This window comes from Stomoxys calcitrans, chromosome 2 (genome assembly GCF_963082655.1).
Source record: "Stomoxys calcitrans chromosome 2, idStoCalc2.1, whole genome shotgun sequence".
In the NCBI taxonomy this organism is placed as follows: Eukaryota; Metazoa; Arthropoda; class Insecta; order Diptera; family Muscidae; genus Stomoxys; species Stomoxys calcitrans.
This window is the reverse complement of record NC_081553.1, coordinates 41,471,413-41,489,702: the sequence shown is the minus strand read 5'-3', so window position 1 is coordinate 41,489,702 and position 18,290 is coordinate 41,471,413. Positions and strand designations below refer to the sequence as shown.

General features: G+C 38.5%; 3 protein-coding genes across 3 annotated transcripts; 2 read left to right on the top strand and 1 right to left on the bottom strand.

The window, feature by feature from the left end:
- Window positions 1-2,512: 2,512 nt before the first annotated feature.
- LOC106086084 (protein TsetseEP) lies at window positions 2,513-4,643 on the bottom strand. The gene is made up of 3 exons (XM_059362856.1): window positions 3,778-4,643; window positions 3,093-3,713; window positions 2,513-2,917 (listed from the first exon to the last, which is right to left on the bottom strand). Exons 1-2 carry the CDS (start codon window positions 4,153-4,155, stop codon window positions 3,459-3,461), a joined length of 633 nt encoding a protein of 210 aa, XP_059218839.1. The 5' UTR covers window positions 4,156-4,643; the 3' UTR covers window positions 2,513-2,917; window positions 3,093-3,458.
- Window positions 4,644-10,489: 5,846 nt separating this feature from the next.
- Window positions 10,490-11,369, top strand: LOC106086097 (protein TsetseEP). Its single transcript, XM_013250624.2, has 2 exons — window positions 10,490-10,950; window positions 11,013-11,369. The coding sequence occupies exons 1-2, from the start codon at window positions 10,576-10,578 to the stop codon at window positions 11,253-11,255; spliced, it is 618 nt and encodes a 205-aa protein (XP_013106078.2). The 5' UTR covers window positions 10,490-10,575; the 3' UTR covers window positions 11,256-11,369.
- Window positions 11,370-14,962: 3,593 nt separating this feature from the next.
- On the top strand, window positions 14,963-17,183 carry LOC106086096 (protein TsetseEP). The gene is made up of 2 exons (XM_013250623.2): window positions 14,963-15,410; window positions 16,893-17,183. The coding sequence occupies exons 1-2, from the start codon at window positions 15,039-15,041 to the stop codon at window positions 17,166-17,168; spliced, it is 648 nt and encodes a 215-aa protein (XP_013106077.2). The 5' UTR covers window positions 14,963-15,038; the 3' UTR covers window positions 17,169-17,183.
- The last annotated feature ends 1,107 nt before the right edge of the window (window positions 17,184-18,290 follow it).

Here is an 18,290-nt window from a genome sequence, read left to right as displayed (position 1 = left end):
TTTAAATGTAAAAATAACTTTTGCGAATGTCCATAACTACTCCCCCTTTTTTCCCCTTTCCATCAATAATTTCCTATTAGATAACACAATGGACTGCATATTGTGGACACATAGCACGCGTGTTGGTAAACGACTTAAATGAAGTAATTAAAAAAAAGGGGTGTTTGCTACTAAAAGTGAATCTAAGAAAAAATATAATTGTATCTTTTTTGATAAGTGTGACCATATTTTTATATAAATATTTTATTATACATGAGTTAATGCTATCTCCATTAGATATACAATCGCAGCAATTGGTTTACATTTAAAATGAAAAATGTTAAAATGAACGTTTTGGCATACGAGCGCTATTTGTGTTATTTACAGTAACTTAAAAGATTTATCTCGCCCAAAAAATGAAATTAAATAGTGAAAATGTTCTTGCGATTGTATTTTACACGCGGATTATATCAACAACAACTAAATACGATCGAGGTGCTTCGCATGTCTATGACATCGTGACAGGTGATTAATCGTGCATTTAAGCGTATGACCCCGAAAGTAAACAGCAGTCGACTGTATGAGTAATTCAAGATGAGCCAAATTCAACAAAGATGCTCGCGCACGAAGCACTTCCAAGCAAATGATCGCCTGTTTATTTTAGAAAAGCTAGACATGTCGCAATTGTACTACTATAACAACGCAGAACAGTCAATTCTGAGTGGTACACAACTATTTGTTTGCCAGTTGTCTTCCAAGAAATCAGTAAAACCAACCGCCAAAGACGGACCACTCTTCACCACGACAATGCGATCTCTCACACAGCGGCTCAAGCAACTGCATTTTTGAGTACTCAAAACATCGATTTGATGAGTTATCCGCCGTATAGTCCTGACTTGGCGCCAAATGACTTTTTATACCCACCACCGAAGGATGGGGTATATTCATTTTGTCATTCCGTTTGCAACGCATCGAAATATCCGTTTCCGACCCTATTCTTGACCAGCGTAAAAATCTAAGACGATCTAGCCATGTCCGTCCGTCTGCCTGTTAAAATCACGCTACTTTTTCTTTTTTAGTGCATAAGTTCGAAGATTTGCTACATCGGACTATATTTTGATATAGCCCCCATATAGACCGATCCGCCGATTTAGGGTCTTAGGCCCATTTATTATCCAATTTTGCGGAAATTTAGGATAGTGAGTTGCGTTAGACCACTCGACATCTTTCTTCAATTTGGACCCGATCGGTTCAGATTTGGATATAGCTGTCATATAGACCGATCTCTCGATTTAAGGTTTTGGGCCCATAAAAGGCACATTTATTGTCCGATTTCGTCGAAATTTGGGACAGTGAGTTGTGCTAGGCCACCCGATATCTTTCTTGAATTTGGCCTAGATCGGTTCAGATTTGAATATAGCTGCCATATAGACCGGTCGCTCGATTTAAGGTTTTGGGCCCATAAAAGGCGCATTTAAAGTCCGATGTCCGATGAATTTGGCCTAGATCGGTTTAGATTTTGATATAGCTGCCATATAGACCGATCTCTCGATTTAAAGTCTTGGGCTCATAAAAGGCGCATTTATTGTCCCATTTTGCCAAAATTTGGGACAATGAATTGTGTTAGGCCCTTCGACATCCTTCTTGTATTTGGCTTAGATCGGACCAGATTTAGATATAGTTGTCATATACACCGATCAGCCGATAAAGGGTCTGAAGCCCATAAAAGCTTTATTTATTAACAGATTTCGCTTAAATTTGAAACATTGAGTAGTTTTACGCCTCCTAACATAGGACCCAAATGTGGTTCAATCCGATCTGAAGTATATTTGGGTCCTATGTTAGGAGGCGTAAAACTACTTACTGTTTCAAATTTAAGCGAAATCTGGCTATGCTTCCAGATATTCGCATGTTTGCGAATATCTTACTATTAACTAAGTCAATATGTGTAGATATTCAGCAGAATCCAAACCACCATGAGTTCCCCAAATTCGCTGTGGCGGAAATGAACACATGTTTGCTTGTTGTATTTGAAACCATATGGCATATGTTTTGACCGGAAATTGTTTCAGGGAAATCACCCCTCATTTGCAAGCGTTTTAATTTGACCAAAAAAATTATGATTATCGAAAGCCATAATTTTTCGGAGACGAACTAATCAATACAAAACAATAAATATATCACCGTAAACAACCAGCCATACTAATTAAGTTTCCGATTTTAGGAAGTACGTGTTGTGTATTCTCTCAACTTATCTAATCAACATATTATGGAGCAAGGGGGTTTACTTTGTCAACACGTCATCATGAAAAAAGGAAAAAAATCGTCTGCCTAGTTTATCAGTGACCCAATATATTCAATTTGGCTGGGTGAATTCGGGCCTGGTTCAACCATGTTGTTTTTTTTCTGCTTTCTATTTTTGGATTTGTTTATGCCTTAGAACCAAGTAAAATTAAGTTATAGAATTATTGAATAACATATTGAAATGAGGCTCATAGTTTATGTTCCTTCTAGTTTTAAGCGTACTCTGAGCTCTGATCATACTTTTACTACCGAATTTATTTCATTACTTGTATGTTGCCACACTCTGAGTTTTTGAGTTTTTGCAAGATGGGCAGAATGTGTACATTCGAATGAGTTGGCTTGATTCCATTTTCTGCTCCAGTCCTATGCGATTTTCCCAATATCTGAATCAAGGAGAAGTCACTTTTAAAGTTTCCTTTCAACTTGCCTCGAAGTTCTTCCTTCCTGGGGGAAAGACCAACGAAATATCTCTTTGATCTTGTTCACTCAACGGAATCGTACATAGGTTTCAAAGATAACTCTCTCTTTTTCTACAATTCTCTTAGTAGGTTGTTAGCCAATTCGGGTGTACAGAGAGACTTCCAACGCCTTATAGCAACGTCAAGAACGAACAAACCAATGGTATATTTAACGCCTAAAGAGAAAATATTTATAAACGCTGTCCCCTTCTTGAGAGTATATATCTGATCTAATGGTCGGACAATTTCTCTTAACGAGGGAATATTTGATAAAGAATTTATGGTAAAGGTATAGCCGCAGCAAAAAACATGCTAGTTGGCAACACCGGATTTTAATATCATGATACTCACATGGCTAAATGGTTGTTGGCACGTTAATCACTTGGTGATGGTTATGTTAGCTTTAAGTGGCAGCCATCAGAATCAATTAGATCTTTTCGTCCATTGTGATACCACAGGAACAGAAGAAGGAAGATGCCTTCTAGTTCCTACCGTTGAACCATCCAGATCGCCGAATCTAAAAATGGGTGGATCCAAAAATTTTAATAGTGTCTATCCATCCATTTCGATGGATTCTTTATTTATTTCATATTATATTTTGAATGCATTTTATTCTATTTGTTGCAAAAAGGATTTTTGAATTTTGAAACACTAAAAACCCAAAGATGTTTTTTTGGAAGTTTGCGGCTGCTTCGCTTTAGATCCCCTTAGATCCATTTACATTAGTTCTCCTGTGGTCTCGGTGGGAGGACTGGGTTCGGTGGGAACCACTGGTGGCACGGGTACACCAGTTTTCAAACATTCATCCAATTGATTGAATAGTGTGGTTGTTTCCTTCATATAGGTGTTCGAACACTCATCGGAGCAATGTACTTTATTATACTCAATGGTCTGATATCTTAAATTGACATACTGCATCTTGGTCTTGGAAACAGTCTGCATGTCCAGGGAGCTTGTCAAAGAAGCACTAGCCTGAAATGTCATAAAATTCTTTATTTTTTGTGGACGATTCATTCAATCATTCCCAAAAACTCACCGCTTCAAGGTAGCACTCAAAAAAGTCTGCAGATGATTCCTTGTTTGAGCACACCTGGAATGAGGAGCAAACAGCCTCACCAGCACTGCGAACACTGTTACGATCTTCAGCCACTTCAGCTTCAACTCTTTGGAGTTCCTCGGCAGCAGTGTCGACACATTTACTATAGGCCAGCTCGTATTTCTCATTGGCCGCAGTAATTCCTTGCGAATAGACAGCAAAACATTCGGCAGAACGTTCAGGATTATCTCTCATGGATTGACTAGTCCTCTCAATAGCATTGGCCATTTCCTTTTGAGCCTCATGATCCAAGGACATGGGCACAGAGAAAACACCCTGTGAGGCCAAAGCCAAGACAAGCAAGGTAAGAGCCAACATTTTCACTTGCAGTTAGATATAGGTGATGGTAACGCCAATGATGAACTAAAGTTAGATACTGCCCATTACAGTTTGTATCGTCTTGATTTTATAGAAAATTGTCAATTATTGTCATATTAGCCAATGTCTTATCACTCACTGACCGACTTAGGATTAGCAAAAGAAATTAAGTTTTAACTACTTGCAATGGCGCTACTAACTACATTGAAATGTAGTTTATCTACATACACTGCATTGATCAACAATTCCATGGAATCGTAAAGTAGTAAAACTTTAATTGATCCTTATCGGTAATTACATTTGCTGTCACCTTTTACTATTTTACTATCAATCGCAAGATAATCGATGATAAGGCACCACCACATAATCATGACTTGATTGTTTGCTTGTTTTCTGTGATTGCGAAACAACATATAGCAAAAAACATCATTACTTGACCTAGAAGTTCATGGGGAGAAGTTAAAAAATAGGCAAAACGAGTGTAAAGTGGGGGCTGTTCGCTCTCTACACTTAAATCCTCTCATCAGTGGATCGCATATGTCAAGTTAACCGCACAAGGACTTAGAAGATAGCCTAAGTTTCAAACAAATCAGATAAAAATTGCAAATACTAGCATTTCTAAAGTCAAATCAGAAACCAGTTAAACTGGGTATGATTTACCCCTTTCACGGTCCAAAACTCTAAAAGATTAAGGGTAATTTTTTAAGAGTAGTTGTTTTCATATCCTCCACCATAGGGGATAAACTAATTTCGTCATTCCGTTTGTAATGCCTTGAAACATTCGTCATGATATTATAAGTCGATCTAGGCCTGTCTGTCCGTCTGTGGAAAGCACGCTAACATTCGATTTAGCTAATCGCTTGAAATTTAGCGCAAATATTTTCTATTAGTGTAGGTCGGATGGGATTGTAAATGGGACATAACGGTCAATGTTTTGATATAGCTGCCATAGAAACCGATTTCGGTTCTTGACTTCGATTTGGTTGAAATAAAGCATGAGGGCTTTTTTATACCCACCGCCGAAGGATGGGGGTATATTCATTTTGTCATTCCTTTTGCAACACATCGAAATAGCCATTTTGTGAACTTATAAAGAATATATATTCTTGATCAGCGTAAAATTCGAATACGATTTAGCCATGCCCGTCCGTTTGTCTGTTGAAATCACGCTACAGTCTTTAAAAATAGAGATATTGTGCTGAAACTTTGCACAAATTCTTTTTCTTTGTCCATAAGCAGGTTAAGTTCGAGGATGGGATATATCGGACTATATCTTGATACAGCCCCCATATAGACCGATCCGCCGATTTAGGGTCTTGGGCCCATAAAAGCCACATTTATTATCTGAATTTGCTGAAATTTGGTACAGTGAGTTGTGATAGGCCCTTCGACATCTTTCTTCAATTTGGCCCAGATCGGTCCAGATTTAAATATATAGCTGTTATATAGACCGATCTCTCGATTTAAGGCTTTGGGCCCAAAAAAGGCGCATTTATTGTCCGATGTCACCGAAAATTGGGACCGTGAGTTAAGGCAAGCCCCTCGACATATTTCTGCAAAATAGCACAGATCGGTCCAGATTTTGATATAGCTGCCATATAGACCGGATCTCTTGATTTAAGGCTTTGGGCCTATAAAAGGCGCATTTACTGTCCGATGGTGACGAAATTTGGGACAGTGAGTTAAGCTAAGACCCTCGATATATTTCTGCAATATGGCACAGATCGGTCCAGATTTAGATATAGCTGCCCTATAGACCAATCTCTCGATTTAAGGTCTTGGGGCCATAAAAGGCGCATTTACTGTCCGATGGTGACGAAATTTGGGACCGTGAGTTGTGTTGAAACACTCGACATCTTTCTTCAATTTGGCCAAGATCAGTCCAGATTTGGATATATTTGGCATGTAGACCGATCTCTCGATTTAAGGCTTTGGGCCTATAAAAGGCGCATTTATTGTCCGATGGTGGCGAAATTTGGGACAGTGAGTTAAGTTAAGACTCTCGATATATTTCTGCAATATGTCACAAATCGGACCAGATTTGGATATAGCTGCTATATAGACCGACCACTCGATTTAAGTTTTTGGGCCCATAAAAGGCGCATTTATTGTCCGATTTCGCCGAAATTTGGAACCGTTAGTTACGTTAAGCGCATCGACATATTTCTGCAATATGGCACAGATCGTTCCAGATTTGGATATAGCTGCCATATAGACCGATACCTCGATTTAAAGTCTTGGCCCCATAAAAGGCGCATTTATATTCCGATTTCACTGAAATTTGACATAGTGACTTATGTTAGGCTTTTCGACATCCGTGTCGTATATGGTTCAGATCGGTTTATTTTCAGATATAGTTACTAAAAAGATCAATATTTTGTTATACACAACAGCGCAATGACTTGTATCTATTAGTATTTGGTCCAAATCGGAATATATTTCGATAAAGCTGCTATGGAGCATAAGGTTTGCATTTTTCACCGCATTTTGATAAAAGGTGGTTTACGTATGTAACCGAGGTGGTGGGTATCCAAAGTTCGGCCCGGCCGAACTTAAGACCTTTTTACTTGTTTTACTTTCAATAACTGTACTAAGTATGGCGTGAATCGGTTCAACACCTGATGTAGCTCCCACCGATCTCCCGATTATTGTTCTTGACCCTTGTGATTCATATCCGACTGGCGGTATGAAATAAGGCCCCATTGAAATAAAGCTCCAAACAGAAAATGAAATAAGACCCAAAACTTTTGTATTTATATGAAACAACGATAATGAGGGCTTTATTTCGTTTTTTTTATAGCCACCACCATAGGATGGGGTATACTAATCTAGTCATTCGAAATATTCGTCTATGAGCCCATAAAGTATGTATATATTCTTGATCGTCTCGACGCTCTGAGTCGATCAACCCATGACCGTCTGTCTGTCGAAATCACGATAGCGGTCGAACGCGTAGATCTAGCTGCTTAAAATTTTGCACATATACTTAATATTGAAGTAGGTCGTTGGAGTTTGCAAATGGGCCATATCAGTTCAGATTTAGATATAGAACCCACATATAAACCGATCCCCGATTTTACTTCTTGAGTGGCATTTTTGTCCGATCTAGAAATTTTGCATGTTATAACTTCCAACAACTCCCATATAAACCGATCTACCGATTTGACTTCTTGAGCCCTTCAAGACGCAATTTTTGTTCGATTTGGCCGAAGTTTTACATGTAGTGTTTTGTTATGATTTTCAATAACTGTACTTAGTACGATCCAAATTTCCTGATATAACTCCCTTATAAACCGATCTTCGGATTTGACTTCTTGAGCCCTTACAAGCCGCTATTATAATCCGATTTGGCTGAAATTTTGCATATGGTTTCCGTTATGACTTTCAAAAACTGTGCCAAGTAGGATCTGAATCGGTCTATAACCTGATATAGCTCTAAATAAACAGATTTCTAGATCATCCTTCCATTACTTAATTTCGCTGAAATTTGGATCAGTGGGTTGTTTGTGACCGCTCGACATGTTTGTTGACTATGGTGCAGATCGAACCATATTTGGATATAGCTGCCATATAGATATATTTCCCGATTTATGTTCTTGGGCCCATAGAAGGAGCTTTTATTATCTAATGTGGTACAGTGAGCTATGTTAGGCATTTCGATGTCCGACCAAGTATGATTCAGATCGGACCATATTTGGATATATTCCACATATGTAGTCCGATCTCCCGATTTAAGGTCTTTTATCCCTAAATAGTAGGTCTTTTACCCTTAGGAGGGCACTGTAGTGCAGAGGTTAGGATGTCCGCCTATGACGCTGAATCGAGTCCTGGCGAGAACATAATGAACATTTTCAGCGGTATATCTGTATCATTTGGTATTGCAGCTTTATAAAAACTTCTCCACAAAGAGGTATCGCTCTGCGGCACGACTTTCGGACACGGATAAAAAAGGGAGTCCCTTTATTATTGAGCTTAAAAAATGGGACAGCACTCATTGATATGTGAGAAATTTGCCACTGTTCTTTAACGGAAAGTTCACGGGGAAATTTGCATTCCCTTTAATAGCGTAGTTATTATGCGATTTCGCTGAAACTTGTTATAATATTCATTCTCTACATATTTTTTACCCACCACAGAATGATGGGGGTATATTTAATAAGCCATTCCGTTTGCAACACACCGAAATATCCATTTCCGATCCTATAAAGTATATATATATTCTTGATAGTCGTAAAAATCGAAGACGGTCTTAACATGTCTGTCTGTTGAAACCACGCGATCTGCCGATTTAAGGTCTATGGCCCGTTAAATCCACATTTGTTATCCGATTTCGCTGAAATTTGGGACAGTGAGTTGTGTTAGGCTTCTACACATTCTTGTCGGCTCAGGTCGCTCTAGATTTAGATATAGCTGCAATATAGACCGATCTCTCGACTTCAGACGTTGAACCCATAAAAGGCGCATTTATTGTCCGATTTCGCTGAAATTTGACACAGTGACTTATGTTAGGCTTTTCGACATTCGAGTCGTATATGGTTCCGATCGGTCTATATTTGGATATAGCTACCAGACCAATATTTGGTTCTACAAAATTTAACAATGACTAGTACTTATTAGACCACTCAATGGCCGTGTCGAATCTGGTACAAATCGGACCATATATCGATGTAGCTGCTATGGGGCAAAAATTATGCATTTTTCACCAGACTATGGCGAAAGGTGGTTTACATACCCGATGTGGTGGGTATCCAAAGTTCGGCCCGGCCAAACTAAAAGCCTATTTACTTTTTCTTTTATACACTACACCAATACTTTGGTACAGGGTATTATAACTTAGTGCGTTTGTTTGTAATACCCAGTAGGAAGAGATAAAGATCCATTGATAAGTATACCGATCGACTCAGAATCACTTTCTGATTCGATTTAGATATGTTCGTCTGTCTGTCTGCCCGATTGCCCATGTTAATTTGTGTACAAAGTACAGGTCGCAATTTTCATTCGATCGTCTTAAAATTTGGTACAGGCATGTTTTCCGGCCTAAAGACGAAGTGTATTGAAAAAAATCGGTTCAGATTTAGATATAGCTCCCATATATATGTTTGTCAAATTTCTGATGGTCTCGCCAGGATTCGAACCCAGGCGTTCAGCATCATAGGCGGACATGCTAACCTCTGCGCTACGATGGCCTGTTCGTCAGATTTTGGGTAATTTGCAATAACGTTGTCATTTGTGATCCGTCGTTATTACAGTTTGAACATATTTGCTCAAAATTTGGTACGAATTGTTAAAAAACCCATCTGAAAACACCCGCCGAGGTCCATAAAAATTGGTTCTGAATTGGATATAGTTCCCACTTGATACTTATATGGTAGGGTTTTTCCCTTCCTTACTGTTTTTTTTTTTTTTTTAATTTGACCGAAAGCTAAATTATTATTTTACAGTATTCCGGAAAGTATATGGAATGCGATAAAAAGAAGACTTAGTCCTCTATAATTCCCACATACTGTCTTGGATATAATATGTTGAAGTTTCAATTATTGGGAATTTGTTCTTTTAGCCAGATTGCGCGGAAGAGATGATGTACTCGTATATGCCTAATAAGAACGTCGTCTTTATTATTTAATATTTTAGTTGGCAATCTATCAGCTCCTGCAGTCTTGTTTTCTATTGCTGGGTGCCTCCAAAGCAACCTAGAGGGTACTCATTCAATTCTGTCATCAGAGATATTGTCTTGTGTATTCTCATCCCCACCACTATGGAATACTAGGAGTTGGGAAAAAAATGTTTTGGATGTCTTAAGCACACTAACGGCATATGTTACTCAATTTGCATCCAGATGGAAGATCCTCCTCCAAGCCATTCCGACTGTTTTTTTATTTCTGTCTTAATTTTATGGAATTGATGTTGCATTCCCTTTTCTTTTCTCTCGATGTCTCGGGGTCTTTGAACCACCAGTTTGTACTAAAGTTTTATTACAACTGAATCTTGACAATTTGTGGCAATTATTGAAATGCCATTGACAAACAGTCTTTGCCAATTTTGCTGATAAATATCATTCACTGCGTCAAAAAATATGCTGGTAATACTCTCAAATATTTATATTTTATTTAAAAGCTCTTGATGTTCAAGAGACTTCTTATCACTGAATGCATTACACATTAAAGCCAGAAAGTCTACAATAAAAGTCCTATCATGGACTTTATTTTTTTTTGCATCTTTTAACAAAGCCTTACAAATATCCAATTGAAAGTTCTTAGTGCTTAAATCTCTATTTAATCCCAGCCGTAAAGTGACAAGTGTGAAACTGATTTGAAAATTTTCTATAAAATCTAAGTTAGGCAAATGGCATTCATCAGTACCCTCACCTTAGCCAATCGCTGTTCATAGAAACGCCCTGCTGCTTGCTGTTCGAGAAAAAAAATGTTGGCTATTACATTATACTTCTTGTTGGCCATTGCCACCCAAGGGGCCTTATCTCGCAGTGCCTTGAGCGAAGCTGAAAACAACCTTTCGGCTGCTATCCTCTTGAGAGATCAAGCCATGAAGGAAAATCCTGCTCAGGCATCTCAATGTTTCGAGGTCTATACGAAGGGCATCAATGCTGCAAATGAGAAGTATGAGACCAAATTAAATGGATGTCTCGAAACTGCTACCACTGAGACCGAGAAACTTGAAGCCGAAGTAGCCGATGATCGTGCTCAGGTTACTGCTAATGGTGAGAGTGTCTGTTCCTCTTACGAAGAATGTTCCCAAAAGGAATCTTCTTCGGATTTTTTTGAGTGTTATGTTAAAGCGGTAAGTTTGATGAGGTGTGAACAACTTGCATGGTGTCTAAATTTTTCTACAAACCATTTCAGGCTGATGCCTCTCTTGCAAAGTCCTTGGACATTCAAACTGTCTCTAAGACCAAGATGCAATACGTCAACTTGCGTTACCAAACCATTGAGTACGATCAAAAGCATTGCTCCGACGAATGCTCCAATGCCTATGTTAAAGAATCAACTCGTCTCTACAGCGAATTGGACAGATGTTTGAAGACTGGTGTGATCGTCACCAGCGAACCAGAAGACGATGAAGAAGTCACCGAAGATTACAACTAAATAGACTCACAAAAATTAATAACTTTTAGAAGAGAATTATTGACATAACGGCGCTCCGCAGCGTTTTTGCCTTCAGAAACAGCGATAATAAATTTTCAGAATATAAAAAGTTAACGTTTGTTTACATATTTGATTAGATTAAAACAAGTAAAAGCGGTCTTAGTCCCTGCGCAATGGATCGGATTTGTAAAATTCTTAGCACGGTATCTCGCTTTAGACAAACAAAGGATAAGGGATAAGAATTACCATGCTATTGAAGCTATATCAGGTTATGGACTGATTCGGGCCATACTTGGTTTGGATGTTGGGACCAGAAAAGAACTGCGTCCTCTAGGGACTGAAGAAGTACCATCGGGAGATCGGTTTATAGGCGGACTATATTAGGTTTTAGATCTATTAAGGGCCTATTTGGCAAGTATGTTGACGGTCATAGGGGAAGACGTTGTGCAAAATTTCGTCCTCTAGGTGCTCAAGATATGCAATCGGGAGATCTGTTTATGTGGGAGCTATATCAGGTTTTACACTGATTTGGGGTCACAAAAGGCACGTATGTTGGAGGTCACTGGAAATGTCACAGTGCAAAATTGCAGCTAAATCGGTTAAAAATTGCGAACTATATGAGCTCAAGAAATGAAATCCGGAGACCAGACAAAAACTGCGCCCTTTAGGGGCTCAAGAAGTGCAATGGGATGATCGGTTTATATGAGAGCGATATCAGGGTTTTGGCCGATTCAGGCCATATTTGACACATATGTTGGAGGTGATGGGAGATGTCAATATTCAAAATTTCAGGCAAATGGGAAAAAATTGCACCCTATATGGGCTCAAGAAACAAAATTGGGAGATCGGTTCATTTGGAAGCTGTATAGGGTTATGGACCGATTCAGACAATATTTAGCGCGTATATTGATGATCATAGGGGAAGTCGTAGTGCAAATTTTTAGCCTAATTAGGCAAGTAATACGCTCTCGGCCCGCAGCGCAGAGGTTACCATGTCCGCCTATGACGCTGAACGCCTGGGTTCGAATCCTGGGGAGTCCATCAGAAAACATTTTCTGCGGCGGTTTTCCTCTCCTAATGCTGGCAACACTTGTGAGGTACTATGCCATGTAGAACTTATCTCCAAAGAGGTGGCTATAAAAAGTAGGCCCCTTATCATTGAGCTTAAACTTGAATCGGAGTGCACTCATTGATATGTGAGAAGTTTGCCCCTGTTCCTTAGTGGAATGTTCATGGGCCTAATTTGCAATTTGCAATACGCCTTCTAGGGGCTCAATAAGTGCAATCGGGTAATCGGTTAATAAGGGAGCTATATAAGCTTTTAGACCGATTCAGGCCATACATGGCACGTATGTTGGAGATCACATGAGATGTTACTGTGGCCTATATGGGCTTAAGTAATAACATCGGGGGATTATTTTATATGGAAGCTATATCAGATTTTAGACCGGTACGGATCACACATAGCACGTATGTTAAAGGTCATAGGAGATGTTGGTGGTGGAAAATTTCAGCGAAATCGGCTCAAGTATTATAATCGGGAGATCAGTTTATATGGGAGCTGTATCAGCTTTTGAAGCGATTTAGGCCATACTTGGCACACATGTTGAATATCTTGAAGACAAAAAAATTTCGGATAAAAATTGCGCTGTCAAGAGGTTCAAGAACTATAATCGGCAGATCAGTTTATATGGAAGCTATATCGAAACATGGACCGATATGGCCCATTTACAATCCCAATCGACCTACACTAATAGAAAGTATTTGTCAAAAAATTTCAAGCGCCTATCTTTACTCGTTCGATAGTTAGCTTGCTTTCGACAGACAGACAGCCAGACGGTAATGGTAAAATTGACTCAAAATATCAATAATATTAACTTTATTAGGTCTCAGAACAATATTTCGATGAGTTCCAAACGGAATGACAAAATTAGTATACCCTCATCCTATGGTGGAAGGAGTAAACAGGTAATAACGTTCAAAAGTCAAATTTTTAGCGGCATTCATGGTGGTAAGTGGTCCGGTCAAACTTTATTTATTTATTTATTTTATTTATTCAGATATTTAATAAATAAATAAATAAAATAAATAAATAAATAAAGTTCGACCGGACCACTTACCACCATGAATGCCGCTAAAAATTTGACTTTTTTAACTCAGTTTATATTTGAATTATTTTAAATCTTAGTCATAGTCATATTGGGGATTCAGTATTTAAATACATTCTTTGGGATTGAACTTTTCTTTATAGCGTAAATATTACCAAACCGTGTATGTACCAAAGGCCACAATACCATTCATCCATTCATTGGTTACTGTTTTTGCTGAACTGGTGAACCCAAATGATGCTGTATTTCAAGACTACTGAAGAACGAGATATTAAAGATAGAGTAAAATGAACAAGTTGTTGTTGAGTAAATAATTTCGAAAACAACCATCATTCAGTGCTTCGCGGTATTTTTATCTCGAATTCTATCGCCGCTACAGTGCGATATAAGAAACTACTCGCTGTTTATGAAAGCGTCTCACTATCATTTTCAGTGCAGTCCGATGCAAGTTTTAAGCTCAATGATAAGGGGCCTCCTTTTTATCGGCGAGTCCGAACGGCGTGCCGCAGTGCGACACCTCTTTGGAGAGAAGTTTTACATGGCATAGTACCTCACAAATATTGCCAGCATAATTTTCAACCACCGTTGAACATTGTTTTTGATGGTCTCGCCAAGATTTGAACCCAGGCGTTCAGCGTCATAGGCGGACATCCTAACCTCTGCGCTACGGTGGCCTCCACCATTTAGATTTTGTTAACAGTATCCCACTGTGATTCTACTCTACTCAGGTCAATAGATTAAAAGAATTCCACTTTTTTTCCACCTTTGCTTTGAAACACTGTGTGTTGTCCAGGTGTGCATTATCCAAAACATTTAGCCAGTTAAATGCTGGACTCCTTTGGTGTAGCAAAATGGGCAAATGTTAACTTTTTATAGCATGAGTATTTGCGAATTGGTGCTTGAGAAAAATCTTTCCTATGAACCAATCTGATACCCTACCAGATGAAGTCGTTGCTTGGATGTTCGATAGCATAATTCTAGTATCGAAGTCAAATGAACCAAGTTCTGCACGGCCACGTGCCGTCATTGGCATAGTTGTTGACTTGGTCTAATTAGTAGATCATCTAATGGTGATTCACTTGTTTTCTTTTTCAATATTTTATCATTCATTACAACTCCCAATACATCCATAATTGAGTCATCGACAACATCTTCCAAGTCTTCATGTAATTCTTGCCTAACGTGTTAGAATAATTGAAATTGACATGCAACTGATTCCAACAAAATCAAATGGCCAAATGGTATAGGGAAAGTGGTGAGGAAACTACCAATGACTGATAACGTAACAGTTCACATTAAATATTTTAACACAATAAATTAAATTAATAATAAATACAACAACAACACAAAATACTGCAGAAATCGCTGATTACGTTTATTTTTTTAATCATTCTTGGCAAATCGCAAATCTCTTTTTTTTTTTGGCTTACTTACTGTGGGGTATTGTAAATTTCTTACCTAAATTTCAGGCAAAAATGCGTTATGCCAAAAAATTACCGAAAAATAAAAAACATTGATACTAAATTTGATAAGAAATCGATACACAAATGATTTCAAAAATTTTGTATAAAATCTTTGCTGCCCTGGGACATTCTTCAGTATTCACTTAATTATCCATTGATTGGGGTGGACTTTTTCTTTCTTCTAACCTTAAGAAATTGTGTACGTACCTGAAATGTGGGCTATTACATTCATCGTCCTGGCTGTAGCCTCTCAAGGAGCTTTGTCCTTTAACGCCTTGCCTATGGCTCATCGTCAATTGGCCAATATCATGTTGAAGACTAGCGTATCCATGAATGAACATCCTGAACGTAACGTTTTGTGTTTCCCCATCTATTCGCAAGCAATTGCCGAGGCCAATGAACGTTATGCAGTGTCCTATAACGAATGTCTGGATGTCGCCTTGAATGCCCAGAATGCCGTGGAATCTGAAGTAGCCAACGATCGTAGTAATGTTTATCAGCAGGGAGAGGATGTTTGCTCCTCATTTAAGGGATGTTCAAAGATTGAATCATCAGCTGATTACTTTCAGTGTTACCATAATGCGGTGAGTATTAGCGAATGGTATATTGGAGAATTCACCGCCTTGGTTGCTTTCGATCTTTAATGTCCATGAAGAGGTTTACACTTGGCAAGGTTACACTTTGTGAAGGCAAGGTGACTTATTGCGCTATGCTTGGCTACCGTGCATCATAGCATGGGGGTATACTAATCCTGATCGTGACACTAGTGTTTGACCCCATAATCTTGATCGTCTCGACATTCTAATCGTTCTAGCAAGGTTAGTCTGTCCATCCGTCTATGGCAATAGGAATAAAGTCGAAGCGAATTAAACAATTCGCTTATCGGCGTAGGTCGTTGGGGATTGTAAATATGTAAAATCGGTACATGTTTAAATATAGTTCCCATATAAGCCTATCTTCTGTTTTGAGTTGTTGAGCCCTTAGAATTATACACAACGAATTCTCCTTTGTTTTTTTAATAGCCATGCAAAGTCAAAACCTCAAATTGATCCTTAAAGTGATATAGCTGCCATATAACCCGAACTTCCGATTATATTGCTTGAGCCCCTAAGCTTGAAATTCTTATTCGATTCGGCAGACATTTTGCACGATTACTTGTGTTGTGATGACCTCCAAGTCAATATAACTCTTTTAAAACCCGATATCCCGATTATATTACTTGAGCCCCTGGAGGGCTCAATTCTTTTACGATTCGGCTAAAAATTGGCACAATGACTTCTCCTAGTACCGTGCCATTTCAAGAATAAACCGAATCGATTCATAACCTGATAAAGCAACAAACAACAACAAATGTTGCCTATGAACATTCCATTAACTTCTCTCATATCAATGAGTGCAGTCCGATTCAAATTTAAGCCCAATGATAAGGGGCCTCCTTTTTATAGCCGAGTCCGAACGGCGTGTGATAGGCCTAGACCAAAGTCATATGTTTGATGTAAATGCTTTGATAGAATTCATTTTGACTAGGAGGTCATTATAGCGCAGAGCTTAGCATATCTGTCTATGACGCTGAACGCCAAGGTTCGAATCCTGGCCATAACATCCGAAAAAATTTTCAGCTGGGGTTATCCCCTCTAATGCTGGCAACATTTGTGAGGTACTATGCCATGTAAAAACTTCTCGCCAATCAGGTGTCTCATTGCGGCACGTCGTTTGGACTCGGCTATAAAAAGAAGGTCTCTTATCATTGAGCTTAAACTTAAATCGGACTGCACTCATTGATGTGTGAGAAGTTTTGCTTCTGCTCTTTAATGGGTAATGTTCATGGATAAATTTGCATTTGCATACTGACTCTGGAATATTTTGGGCACTCAAGTTTACAAGAAATGTTTTCCTTTATTATGACCGTATAATGCCATTAATTTTATTGGTATTCAAATACTCTCTCCCCAAAAGTATGCAATATTATTTTAATTCTGCAATATATTTTAAGTATGCAATATTATCGAAATTCTTACCCAACTATACATAAATAATATAACAAATATACCATTTTCTATTAACAGGCTGGTACATCTCTTACCAAATCTTTGGAAATTCAAACGCTTGCCAAGAACACTATGCAATACATTCAATTGAGACATCAAACAATCGAATATGACAAAAACTATTGCACCAACAAGAGCACTGACGCCTACATTAAGGAATCCACAGCTCTATACACACAATTGGAACAATGTTTGGCTGGAGGCGCCTCTCCTCCTTCACCTACAACTACCACTGATCCCTCGGAAACTACAACAGGAACATTACCTCCTCCAACACAAGCGGAATTTCATTGATTCAGTATAAGTGAGGCCGCCCGCCATATGTATATAAAGAAAAGTTCATTTGCAATGTAAAAATGTATGTTGTATAAAAAAAAACATGTTTTCTCACTAAGTCGTTAAAAAAGGCAAAAAACAGGCGGTGCTGACTATTAAATACCCTACAACGTAAATATAAATCGAACAAGTAATAGCGTGTTATGTTCGGCCGGTCCGAATCTTATATATCCTCCACCATGGATCTCATTTGACAAGTTCATTCAATGAATTTTTCAAATAAATAGGAGCTATAACAAGTTGTAGACCATGGATGTTAAAAAATACCGGATGGAAATGTCAGCCAAATCGGATAAGTATATTAAGCTCTCTAGAGGTACAAGAAGTCATGTCTAGAGATGGGAGTTGGGTACAAAAGCAAAATGTCTTTACCCGGTAAATTGGGTAAATCCCGGGTATTTATCCATACAATCATAGAAATTTGTTAGAAAAAACAGCAAAAATGTTTGCTGAAACAGCAGAAAGTCTGCTGAAAAAGGGTAAACAGTAATAAATAAATATGGCATAAATATTAACAAGTAAAAAGGCATTAAGTTCGACCGGGCTGAACTTTGGATACCCACAACCTCGAGTGTATGTAAACCCCCTTTCGCCACAATTTGGTGAAAATTGGATAACTTAGGCACCCAAATTCGGCACGGACATTGAGTGGTCGAATAAATATGAGTCACTGTTGAATTTTGTATTTAAAATTTCAGCGAAATCGGATAAAAAATAAAGCTTTTATGGGCCTTAGACCATTTATCGGCCATATTTGGACGTCCGTCGGATACCTAAAACTATCCACTGTTTCAAATTTCAACGAAATGGGGTAATAAATAACTTTCGAAGGAATAAAGCTAGCCGCTTGAAATTTTGCACAAATATTTCATATTAGTGTAGGTCGGTTGGGATTGTAAATGGGCGATATCGTTGCATTTGTTGATATTTCTGCTATGTAAACCGATGAGTGAGTTGTTCCTAAAACACATGACCATAAAACAGATATCAGATTTGAGCCCCTTTTTGCCTTAATCCACATATATGTCCAGTTTGAAGGGTATGTAGGGTGGGACGGCCACTAACGCACTTAGCCCTGAA